Source organism: Melanerpes formicivorus, unplaced genomic scaffold (assembly GCF_026170545.1).
Source record: "Melanerpes formicivorus ecotype bairdi unplaced genomic scaffold, bMelFor1.0.p_v2 SCAF_60, whole genome shotgun sequence".
NCBI classification, from domain to species: domain Eukaryota; kingdom Metazoa; phylum Chordata; class Aves; order Piciformes; family Picidae; genus Melanerpes; species Melanerpes formicivorus.
This window is the reverse complement of record NW_027142412.1, coordinates 1,025,796-1,038,207: the sequence shown is the minus strand read 5'-3', so window position 1 is coordinate 1,038,207 and position 12,412 is coordinate 1,025,796. Positions and strand designations below refer to the sequence as shown.

The 12,412-nt window shown below is 49.9% G+C and overlaps 1 protein-coding gene across 5 annotated transcripts in view; it reads left to right on the top strand.

The window, feature by feature from the left end:
* SRRM4 (serine/arginine repetitive matrix 4) overlaps positions 1-12,412 on the top strand; it is a 50,867-nt gene that overhangs the window by 22,718 nt on the left and 15,737 nt on the right. For 4 of the 5 annotated variants that reach the window (XM_068161779.1, XM_068161778.1, XM_068161777.1 and 1 more), the window contains exons 3-8: positions 838-921; positions 1,673-1,744; positions 3,431-3,457; positions 4,141-4,191; positions 7,108-7,206; positions 8,171-8,333. In XM_068161779.1, the coding sequence (XP_068017880.1) occupies positions 838-921; positions 1,673-1,744; positions 3,431-3,457; positions 4,141-4,191; positions 7,108-7,206; positions 8,171-8,333 (496 nt within the window). The remainder of the gene's footprint in view (positions 1-837; positions 922-1,672; positions 1,745-3,430; positions 3,458-4,140; positions 4,192-7,107; positions 7,207-8,170; positions 8,334-12,412) is intronic. The other variant, XM_068161776.1, reaches the window with a different exon arrangement.

The following is a 12,412-nucleotide window of genomic DNA, read 5'->3' as shown; positions in this document are numbered from 1 at the left end:
GCCCAAGCCCAACAGCCTCTTTTCCAAGGGGGATTCTGCAGAGGCTTTGGGGGGCTAGCTGTGCCCCCTGCAAGCCTGGGTCCCAGATCCGTTTGGGGATCCACAGGCTGCCACCAGCTGCCCCCGTGTTTACAAATGCTTGCTTTGGTTAATGAGCAGCCACAGAGTATCTGTCATATTTTCACTCCAGTGCTCTGAATTAATTTAACCATGGTATTTGCTTCTCAGTGAAACATAATGTGATTTGGCATCATAGGTTTAAAGAAGAAATTAATTTACAGCAGATTTCTCTCTGCCCCCCCCCCTCCCTCCCCCCCTCCCTCCTCCCAAGGCTTAACAACTGTGTGTGAGATGCATATCTCATTAAATTATCATAGCATCTCAATAAATATATACATTTCCAATCAATTGCCACTTACCATATGTCAAGTCCTTTATTACAGTCAGATACATCTGTTTGCAATGATTATTGTATGCAAATTAAATGCCAATTAATTATTGAAAGCATATTTACAAAGAGCAACAAAACCTATAAATCCATTACAGAGGCATTAACCTCAGCAAACATATTTTAAGCAATCAGTGGTGTACAGGAGCTGTCTCATTATGTCTCCATTAGACCTGTGGAGGAGACACTTCATTTAAACCATGACCAAGTTATTCGTTAGAGGGTAATTAGGCAGTCACCTGTGCCCCAGGTCCACCATGACTACTGATCTCTGCTCCTGAGGTGGGGGCTGAAGAGAGCGGTCCCACGTGGGCTGATTCAGGTTTTATTTTGATTATGTTTAACTGTTGTTGTTTGGCCTGTTTTTCCACCTCCCCCTTCCTCCTCAGCCCTTCCTGGGATGGGGAGCGTGCACCACTGCCAGCCCGGGGGAAGAAGAAGAAAAAGAAGTCTGGCCGCAAGAAGCGAAGGAGGTGAGGATGGCCATGGTGGTGGGACAGGATGGGCAGCCCTCCCCTGTGTGTCAGGGAAGGGAGGTCATGGAAGTGGGGACAGGGAGCCCTTGGTGCGTGGGGGAAGGAAGTTGGTGGAAATGGGGAGAGGTATCCCTTGGTGTGTGGGGGAAGGAAGCTGGTGGAAATGGGGACAGCTAGCCATCAGCTGTGAGGGAAGGAAGCTGGTGGAAATGGGGAGAGGTATCCCTTGGTGTGTGGGGGAAGGAAGTTGGTGGAAATGGGGAGAGGTATCCCTTGGTGTGTGGGGGAAGGAAGTTGGTGGAAATGGGGACAGCTAGCCATCAGCTGTGAGGGAAGGAAGCTGGTGGAAATGGGGAGAGGTATCCCTTGGCATGTGAGGGAAGGAAGTTGGTGGAAATGGGGAGAGGGAGTCATCAGCTGTGGGGGAAGGAAGTTGGTGGAAATGGGGACAGCTAGCCCTTGGTGTGTGAGGGAAGGAAGCTGGTGTAAAATGGAGGCAGGGTAAAATGACTGCAGGGAGGTGAGAGGGGCTGAGTGAGCCCAGGGAGGTGCCACCGTTTTCTGGCTCTTGCCATCAGGGCAGCAGTGGCCAGGTTGGGGTTCACCCTGTAGCCTGTCCTGGGGGGTCCCTGTGGGACCCTGGCCCCACTCTGCCCTGGGGGGGATGCTGGTTGCTGGGTAAGTGTTGGGATGTCCAGGAAGGGCTGTGGGCAGCCCTGGAGTCCCTAATGCTCCTCTGCCTCCTCAGGTCTCCCTCCTACAGCCCCTCACCTGTGAAAAAGAAGAAGAAGAAAAGCTCCAAGAAGCGAAAAAGAAACAGGTATTGATTGATTGATTGATTGCATTGAAACTATGATTCCCTGCTTGCAGTGGCTGTTGGGGGGCATTGGGCAAGGGGTGGAAGACATCACAACTGTCAGCAGCTGGTTGAGCCCAGCACCAGGAGACTGAGAGAGGTGTCAAGCTCCTGGCTCTTTGTAATGGCTGCCCGGAGGTCAGGGTTCAGTCAGGAGGTGAAAGCCAGAGACCTGAGGAGGGACAGAGCCAGGGCAAGGAGGGTACAAAAGAGGATGTGTGCCCAGTGCAAACAGATAAGTCTCAGAATGTGGGGTGTGGGGGAGGGGAAAAAAAAAGCAAGCCAAACCAGCATGAAGTCTGAAAAGCCTCTTCCTCTTGTCCTTGCTGTCCTGTTTCACCTGGTGCCCATCCTTGGGGATACCAGTGGGACCAGTGCCTGGGGCTTGCACTTGTCTCTTTCCCTTCTCCCCCATCCTGCTGAAAGTGTCAGTGCTGGGATCAGGGAAAGGCTCAGACCAGCTTCCCTCATCTGCCTCTCAGTCGTCTTTCCCAGCCCTGGGTGACTGCTTCCACGTTCTCCTTCTGAAGTCTCTTTTTAATTTAAAGAACATGATTAAATTTTAAAATGGCAAATATTTCACTGTTTTCTCTCAATCATTAAACCAATATTTGAAGAGAGCAGTGGATGCCATCTCCCTCAGAAAGTTCATGTATTTGTAATACATTGAACCAAAGAGAGATGCTATCAAAAATGGATAACTGTGTGAAAAGCTGAGCCTGAATCTTAACAAAAAGAGGAGGGAGGAAGAGGGGCAAGGGGACAGAAAATCCTTCAAAATACTTCCTTCCCAGGGAGGGATTCTTAGGCTCCTTTATGGATGCCATCACCTGACAGAAGCCCTGGGTTAGATGCTTCTTTAGTACCCATTAATGCCCCTGCAAGCCAAGGATAAGCTGTGACTGGTCCTAAAAGGTAGCATGGTAAAACATTAAGTCTTAGTGAGAAATGGAGATTACTTCCAAACACTTGGTAACACTTCAGCTACAGATGTCCACTGACCTTGCCACAGGCAACTCACAGTCCCTCTAGGCAGAGCTTGGACCCCTAGGCCAGGTCTTCTGCAGGACAGTGTGCTCCAAGCTGAGGTGAGACACAGCAGACTGTGCAGCGTACTGGGGCCAGGACTCGCTGCAAGGAAGAGAATTCTCCATGCTCCCAGGGTTTTCTGCAAGGACCACCAGCACAGTATGTCATCCCAGGGATGCTCCAGGAGGCAAGACAGAGGCATGATGATGGTTTGGCTGTGAAGCTTCTCTGGAATTATGCAGGAAAGGTTTTTTTTCCTTTGGCTGATACTTGGTCCTTCATACAGAAAGCCTTCAGACTAAGTGCAGTGCAAGACTGTGGAGGCAGTAGCAGAGAAAAGGGACCCATGAGGGACAGGGGATGCATCTGATCTCTATAGACTTGTTATCCTGAGGGTCTTATTCTCAGCTATTTGTGGAGTGTGCTAGTCACTTCTACCACACCTGCATTTCTCAGCTGCCCCTTGCCAGCTGGCTGAAGGAGAGCTGGGGCTGTTCTGCCCATCTGGTACATGAGATCTTCTCACAGTGCTCTCTCTAACACTGGGCCTAAGCATGTCTCTGACTTAAATTTCCAGTTTTGTGAGACCCTGTATTCAACATACATGTTTGTGTCTTGCAGGTTATCCTCAAAGAAGAGAAGACACAGGTAAGAGTTGAGCAAGCGTGGGGAGCCTCTTAGAAATATGATTTTAATGATCTCTTCAAGATCTCACAAGGTTGATGCAGAAACGTTTCTTCTGTGTCTCCTTGTGGAGTCCTCCTGGCTCTTTGTGTGGGTCTGGGGCTACTTTCTGCCTCTTCAGCCTTATGCATTCCTCAGACCCCTCAGGAACCAGGTCTCCAGTCCAACCTGTGCAATCAAGCACATAACTGGAGAAGACTTGAGGTTGCCCGTGGCTAGGTTATACCCATCCCTGTTGCATGCCTCCTGAGTCTTCATTTCTCTTATGGTTTCATTTGCAAAGAGTATAGCAGCCCCCAGCAGTGTCCACCTTTGAAACACTTGGACTCCCTGGCTTTGCAGGTGTGTACTGGAAGAACTCTCCAGATTCCAGTACGTGTGTGGGCAGTATCAAGAGCTACTGACCTTCTCTGTGGGGAAAATGTAAAGCCACCAGGATGGCTGATCCCTCTGAGGATCCTTTTTGGCCAAGCCCACAAGCTGGATCTGTCAGCATGCATCCAGACCCCCTGTGCTGCTGCAGCATCATTAATCCCTTTCATTTTCATTGCACGCTCTCCAGCAATCCAGCTGTAACTCTGATGTGTGATTGTGCAGCTTTGTATCTGAACTGAAATCTCTGAATTAATTAGCCATTTCTCATTTAGTTGTTCAAGCCCCAAAAGTAAGAGAAAGGAAGAAAGAAAACACAAAAAACAGTAAGTAGCAATTCATGGAGTTCCCTGCCCTGCCTGCACAGAGCTGTGGGGCTAGGAAGTGCTTGATGCAATGGGTCCCCTGGAGCTAACACCAGCTGCACAGCCCTAAGCAATTCTCAGCATTATTTTGCAGCTAAACCCAGCAATTCTGGGTTTGCTGCAATGGAAAAGGCTTTGTAGAGGTTGGGGATCTTTCTTCCTACCTCTCTTTTGTGCCACCTCATCTTTATGTCTCACAAGGATGCGCGGTGTCTTGTTCATCCTGTCCTGAGCCAGAGACTCCAGTCTCCTGGTGAGAGCAACTCAAGCCCATGGCCTCCACTGCCCAAAGGGCAGACTGGCACATTTCCTGAGAAGGGCCTTAGCTCCCCCTGGCTTGCTGCTTTTGCAGGTTACAGCAGGGGCTACTCCTGACATACAGTGCAATCAAACTTCTGAATGGGAGCAGAAGGCAGGGGGGACATCTGCCTTGGACTCTTAGCAGAGCACAATCCCTATCCTGTGGGGCAACCAATCAAGGGGTATGGTATAAAATGTGGTTCCTTGGGGCTGGAAGGCAGGCTTGTAAACCTTCTCTGGTTTCCACTTCTTTGTCTTCTTCCTGGAATTGCATCTTGTGGCCTCTCACCTACATTTAGAGCAAAGAAATAGTTCTGGAGCTTTACCCTGGGTACCAAACTCCTGTTTGGCTTGGCTGGGATTTGGAATAGCCTGCTACAGACAGAAACTGATGTGGTGGAAATCTGGTATTAGCAGAACTTGCCCTTTAATTCTTCCCAACACAATCTTTATGCCTGAGGCAGAAAAGAGGCAGAGGAGCAATAGTCCCTGACTGTGCCAGTGTCATCCCAGGATGGGATGGGACTGAAGAGAATGGGAACCCACAAGGTGCAGTGTGTTGTAGTGCCTGCACAGGCCATCTCCAGTGCATGCAGAAAGCCCCTCTCCTTTTCTCTACAATTTCTGCCTGTTGAGTAGCACAGCCACCTTGTTTGTTTCTCTCAAACAGGCTGCTATGCATCTAGAAATCTCAGTGGCAAAACTGAGGCTTCCCAGGTTATCAGCAAAAGCAGATGTCTATTTCCCCCCCCCACCCCCCCATAACTCTGGCCAGTAACAGTAGCCCAACAGGGTGTTTAAACCAAAGATCAGATGCCCTGTGCTGGTATGAGCTGACCTAGAGGAATGAGAGCTGTTAGAACTGCTCGTTGGGGATAAGCTGGCCAAGGCCTTAAGCTTCATCTCTCAGCTCACAGATCAGAGCTGAGCCACTCCCAGGTCCTGCAAAGTTCTCGCAGCTCCCAGATGTGGATCAGACAGATCCCATGAGCCACCTCGGAGCAGGATTTTTATGTAATCACCCTGCTTTGGATTATCTTTGTGTCGAGCAACTGGTTATCTAAATCACACAGGACCAGTTTGGCCTCCTGCAGAAGGGGAAAACTCTTAAACTGGAGGGACTGTTGCAGGGGGTGAAGGGCAAATGTGGGGATTTTCACACCAATCCACCACGTGAGGGGGAGATGGTTAGTGCTGCTGACTTCAGCTGCATGGAAATGAGGAAGAAGGAATATGAAATATGAAATATTTTTAAAAACATGTAAGCACAGGGTTTGAAAAGCACCAGTGGAAACAGCCAGGCAGAGTTCAAGCAATTACCCCAGGGGCTGCCCTTTTGTCTTAAGGAGCTGCTGCTCTCCGGCAGCTGATTCGCTGAGCTTTTGTAGCGGCAAATGGCTAAGTGCTGCCCAAGCAGCTCATTATCAGTGCTATCAGGGACTGCCCATGAAACCAGACTGTTCCCATCAGATACCCCATTGCTAGCTGTGCCTGCTGGCACAGTGATGCCAGCCTGAGCAGATGGTTACACTACCAAAGCTAAAATAAGTGCTGTGGTGAGCAACGATGAGAGGAAATGGGCACAGAAGGTGACAGCCTGCTACACACTGCCCTGCTATCTGCATGCAGGACTTCAGCTGTTGGCATGGGCAACAGGACCAGCCATCAGCAACAGCCTGAGTGGAGCAAAGGGAAGTGTAGCAGGGCACTGAACCAGGGTCCCTGCACATGGTTTGCTGGTAACTGTCCTGTGGTCCTGTCAGAAGGGAGCAGAAGTGACTGGACACCACAGTATCACAGTGTAACTAAGGTTGGAAGAGACCTCGAGGATCATCGAGTCCAACCTATCAACTCAGACCCCATGCCTAGACCATGGCACCAATAAGAAGCCAGGTAAAATGGTCCTGCTCCTCCAGGAGGACCTGTGCATGGGGCAGGCTGCAGTTTGGGAAGCTGTACACGTTTATATAGCAACCACAAGAGCTGTCCATAGGACTGGCTAGGCCTAGAGTGGGGAAAGCTGAGTGTTCTGGAGTGTGCTATTTGGAGCTCATCTGCCCGTTAGCAAGGAGCCTGCACCACAGAGAGGGTCGGAGCAAGAAGAGCAAGGGCAGGAACTCTGTGATGGGTTGCCCAGGAAGCCACTGCTCCCCAGCAAGGCTCAGTGATGGGAAGGTCCCAGGCTGTTTCCTGGCTGTCTCGGTGTAGGCTGTGGGATGAAAGGCAAGCAGAGGAGCAGGCAAGCACACAGCTCTTGAAAGTCTTCAAAGCAGAAAGGATTGGTGCTGTCTGCTCTGCTCCTGCATGCTAGTCCATAGGCATTCCCCCAGCAGGCTACAGGGCCAGCCTAAGAGTTTGCAGTTAAAATACTACCACAGATTTGTGTGGGGTGGCTTGCCCTCATGGCAGTGTAGCTATGAAGGGTTGGAGTCTTGGTGTCCTGCGCAACATTTCGTACCCCCATCTCTTTGGTTTAAAACCCGGATCTCCTTTCCGACTTGCATGTTACGGAGCTCAGCCTCTTGCATCTCCCCCATCTGCTAGGCTAACACTGGTTTTCCCCTCTGCTTCTTCAAGCTCCCGTGGGCGTGCCCGGAAATCTCATCGCCATCGGCACCGCCGCTGCCACTCTCGCTCGGAGAGCTCCGACTCCGGCTCCCCCAGCTGCCGCAGCAGGTAAGGCCACTGCCTCCTGCACTGAGCGTCCTGCAGCACTTCCCTTTGCCTCAGGCATTGCAGTAGACTGTGACCCACAAAGTCTCGATGCAGAGCCGCATCCCACTCTGGTAGCAGCTATAATCACATACTGGGGGTTGAGGTTCTCGTGGTCTCAGCCTTGAAAGGGTTTTGCCTCGAGGAGCAGTGGCTGCAGCTCTTCTGTCCAGCAGTCACTTCCAATCCCCATTGCTGATGATCAGCCCATGACAGCTGATTCCAGTCTAGTCTCTCTTCCCCAGCCCAAGGGCTCTGTACTGCTGATGTTGCAGGAAGCCCTTAAAAATGGTCTTAGCAATGGAAATATGTTTGCCCATGGCAATCTATAGCCACTGTCTCTGAGCTGATTAAATTCTCTGTCCTGTGGATGACAGATGCATCCTTGGGCCAGCTAAGTGGATGCTGGTGCTAGACCCAGCATCACTGCAAACACAAGTCACATAGTTTGTACCCACCACGGGCTCATGTTTCATGTTTTCTGAAAGCACTTGAACAAACCAACCCCCACTCTCCCACTTCCCTCCTCCTAACTACTGGGAATTTTCTGATGAGAAGCTGAAGATCAGTGCGGGGGGGAAAGCAATCAGTAACTGGAGGGATGCTCCTGCAAAAGCAGAGCGTGTCTTTTGGAGGTGTATTACCACAGGGACATTCAAGGCTGTGCAAAAGTGTGGTTTGGCTTGAGTCATCACCAGATCATGAGCTGGGGCTGAGATCTGAGGTTAAGGTCCAAAGCCTGGACGCAAAACATTTGTTTTAAAAGTAGGAGCTCAACCCACCCCCGTTCTCCCCATCCCGACTGCACAGAGACCTTCTCCCACATGCAATGGCTCAGCACAGAGCTGCCCAGGGTTTGTGTGGAGCTGGTAAAGGGCACTGCTGCAGTACTGAGGAATAACAGCCTGGCTCTTCATGTGTTCTGGAGGCACAGGGCCAGGTCTCGGGAGGAAGGGCGCAAAACGCGGCGGAGACGCTCCCGGCACCACTCAAAGCTCCCAGCAAAGAGAAGCTCCTCTGCAGAGGTTCAGGCCAGCCCAAAAGCCAGCCAGACCCTCCCACTCTACAGCTTCCTGTCTCCTAAGGAAGTAGTAAGTATTACACACTCTGCTTCTCTGCTTGAACTAGCCACGGGAACCTGATATGAAATTTTTATAACTCAATTATAGCAACGTTAGACAAAGTTGGTTAAAACTGCATTACTTATTCATGGTGCTGTTCTCCGATGTATTTAAAGTCATTCCTTCCTTCAGCACTTTCACACCAAGGGTGGGGCTGGAGAGGGGAAGAATTTGCAAAGGCTCTAGCCTATGAATAATGAATTGAGGACATTTAACAGAAAGTGGCTTCCAGCAGTGGTATTTTAGAGGGAAGGGTTTGTTACGCAGTCTTTGCTCAGCTGGATGTGAACTTAATTCACTGGTCTTCATGTCCAAAAGTTTAGTCCTTCAGGGGAAGAAAGGGAATCAAACATATATAAAAGAAACAATTACATTTAAGGAGTTGGTGACTGTTGGCAGAGGATGTTTTCTGCCTATCAGGATCCTTCTAGGATCACTGCTGCTCTGGACTGACAAGCCCAGGAGCCAGATTTGAAACTTGGGAGCAGCTCTCAGTGATGCTAATGGGAACTGCATGTGCAGCCAAGGGTAAAATCAGGCGCAGTGCCTTGGGATGTTTTTCCATGTACATGGAAAGAGATGGTCTGATGCGTGCCTTAGGATTGAGAGAGCAAGAGGAGGAGATAAATATTAGATACTGATAGATAGGAAGTTTTCCTGTTCCGTGGCAAGTTTCCCTTTCGTTCCTGGTAGCTGCAAAGCAGAGGTGTGATGGTCTGTGGTGGTGGTGGTAGTGTCTGACAGGCAGTTTGGAGACAGACATTGCTGCACAGGGCTCAAGGCAGTGCAGAATCTGGTACTGCTGAGTGTAATGTTAGAGGTGTCTTGAGTAGAGAGTCCTCCAAGCCCCCAGGTGGTATATAATGGGGAACTGATTCTCTCCTCCAGCCCCAGTCATGAGCTGGAAATAGCTCAGTCACAGGCAGCAGGTACATGAGACAAGAGGTAGATAGTGCCAGCAAGAGGAGAGCCTTGCTCCCCTCACGCACACAGGCAGCGTTCCGCTCAGAATCCACAGCGCTGAGCCGTGGGTACAGAGAGGCACAAGCTGCCTCTCAGCATTATTACACACAGCTCTCATTACATGCAGCTACTGAGTGTGTGGTGCACATGAGTCATGGCTTGGAAAACCATATAAGGTAGTGTGCAGAGCAGAACCCACACACCCCACTTAGACGTGTGTGTGTGAGCACATGCCTAGAAAGAATAACAAGATAAGAAGCTTCTATTGCCAGGAGCCTGGGGTGCTGCCCTCTGTTACCCTGAGAAAGCAGGAATGAGTTAAGAGCTCCTCCCCAAAACCAGCCAGCCAAAGATTCCATCATGTCACCAGGGTTTGGTTGTTGGGGGTTTTGTCTTTGGTTTGTTTTTCCTTTTCCTTTCCAGCCTGTTTGTTTTGTTGCAGGTTTTTCTGTTGCTGTTCAAAGTACATTATTTCACAGAAATGCTTTCAAGTCTAAGCCTGGTTTTTAATTGGTACTAGGTTTCCTCTCTCTGAAGCCAGGCTCCCTGAGTCCTGTGAGGCCGGCTGCCAGCTGTTCTGTACCCTGAGCAAGTGTAAACTCTAATTTAAAACTGTAAAAGCTTTAAAATGAGCTAAACTCAAGCATGCTGCACTCCCCCTCTCCACTTGCTTCACTTGGGGTAAATGAGCACACAAGCTGCAGGGCAGGAAAAAGCAGAGCTTTGTGGGGATGGCTGCAAAGTAAAAGTCATCAGACCCCTGGTGTATTCTTTCTAGTAAGAGTTAATAACACAGGCAAATATTTCAGTGACTACAAGGCATCAGTGACTTTACTATGCAACCCACCAGTGTCCTTTTGTTCCCCAAAAGAAATAACCTCCCTTGGGACATTGTTCAAGAGCACATTTCAGCACTTGTTTAAACTGAAGCCCCTGGTTAAGTGCTGCCCCTGAAAATTTTTCTGAGTAAGTAAGGTCATTAAATGTCTTGTGCTCCAAGCTGGCAAGGGAAACACGGACTGGGAACTTAAGTCTCATTTATTAATGACTGTGCACAGCTCCTCGATGCTTCTCCTCCTTGGGAGTTTAATGGTTTCTCTATAAATAAGCTGAGCTCTGTCAGACTCTACTTTGAGAGCAGCCAGGATGTGTTCTGAGATGAAAATGTGCTCTTGCAGAAAATGTTGATCACACATCAAAAAAAAATTAAACTACTGGGAAAGAGAAGATTTCTCTTTTTTTTTCTTGTGGAAAATTCCAAACCTGGGATTCAAACATGCCATGGCTTGGCCCACCGTGGGGGTTGGTGTGCCACACTCCCTACCCTTCCCTTCCCTCCCCTCTGGCCCAGGCTTCCAAGCCAAACCATCCTTACCTGGCAGGGGGATTCATTGTCCTATCTCCAAAGCAAAGGGATTGTCCCAATGTGCAGAAGAGACCTGGTGAGACAATACAGGTCCTCCTCTGAGGTTGTGCTATGGCACTTCCAAATCAAAGAATTTACTTTTTAAGCCAGTTTTGGAGGGATAAAGCACACAAAATAATGCCCTGCCCATGTATCTACCTTGCTGCTGCTTTCTCCCTTGCCTTTGTGCATAAGATGCTGCATGCACACATGCAGAAACACCCCCAAATTCTCTGCTGCTTTTCTTTTGTGGCAGGGAATTTCCAAGCTCCTCTCTCTCCTTCTGTCTTTAGCCCCATGCAGCTGCAATAGCCACCCACTGAGGACAGGCTGGTGGGTCTGTGCCTCAGCATGCAGAGAAACTGTGGGGAGCACACAGCATCTATTTCTGAACAGCATACCCCATACCTGCTGCAGACACTTTATCCCACACCAACCCAGATGCATTGTTATGTGCCACTGTGCTTTCAGCTGAGCAGTGCAATGTAAACACCTGCAGGGTATGAACCTAAGTGCCTTGGCTGTACCTGATGAAGATAGCTGCACAGACTTTGCTTGCCAGCTCCTTTTCTTCCACTGAAGCTCATTTATGATGTCACAAATTGACACAGGCTTGAGCCAGGATTTCAGTGAGGCTCAGTGAGATATGGTGGTTCCAAATGATGCTGCTTGTCTTTGTGCCCAGGTGTGTCTGCAGGAATGTAGAAACATGGTGTAGGGGCTGGGGCAGCACATGCAGGAGGGCTCAGAAAAACTTGGACTAGACCTGCACACTGGCTTGCTGTTGTTTCCTAGCCTGGGTTTATGTTTACCTAGGAAAAGCTATTCTTTTAGCTGTTAGGCAGCACACTTCTGGCAACAGAGAGGGTCTCTGAGGAGCAGAAAGGCAAAGCCTTCCATAAATATGGAAGTTGTTCTTTGTGCTTTTCCTTCTCTCCCCTCACAGCCAGGGGACTGAGGCTAACCCTGGTTATTGCCTGATGAATTCTCAGCTCAGCACTGGGCTGTGCTGTGTACCAGGTACCCAAGACCCTTTCTCCAAAGGGTTCCCCGTGCCTGGCCCATGACAAGGTGGAGCACCTTGGCCTGGGTCACACAGCAGTAGGTGAACCCTAGCAGGCTGAAAAGATCTTTGCAAAGGAACAAAGATTTGCCTGGTGTTTCCCAAGGTTTGCCCCCAGCAGAGGATCTGTGAGCCAGGCTGCTCAGCAGTGTTGCCATCCAGCCCTAAATAACCCAGGCTCTGACCTTGCAGGGAGATTTGTGCCATTGCCTCCATGTTCTTAGACTTAGCTTAGCCCTTGTGGTAGAAAAATCCTGCCCCTGAACTCTCCATCTAGCACAAAAAGGCTATTTTCCACTTGATATTCCTTGAGTCTAGGATTCATAATTGTGCAAAAAGGAGTTCTGTTGTACTCCTGTAGCAAAACTGCCCAGTTTTGCACTCCTTTAGTAAGAGGCTGGCTTTCAGCTGGGACAAACTCTCAGCAGAGGTGAGCCCATCTCCCTGAGGCAAAGGCCTCCCCCCCCCAGCTCCCTGTGTGCTCTGGCAGATGGAGGTACCCCAGACCAGGCACACAGGCTGGCTCCACAAAACAGCCCCTCTCAGCAGGTGCTGCTCCCCATGCCCACAGCTCCTCAGCAGATGTCTGCTGCTCCCTCTCCAAGAGCAAGGCTGCCA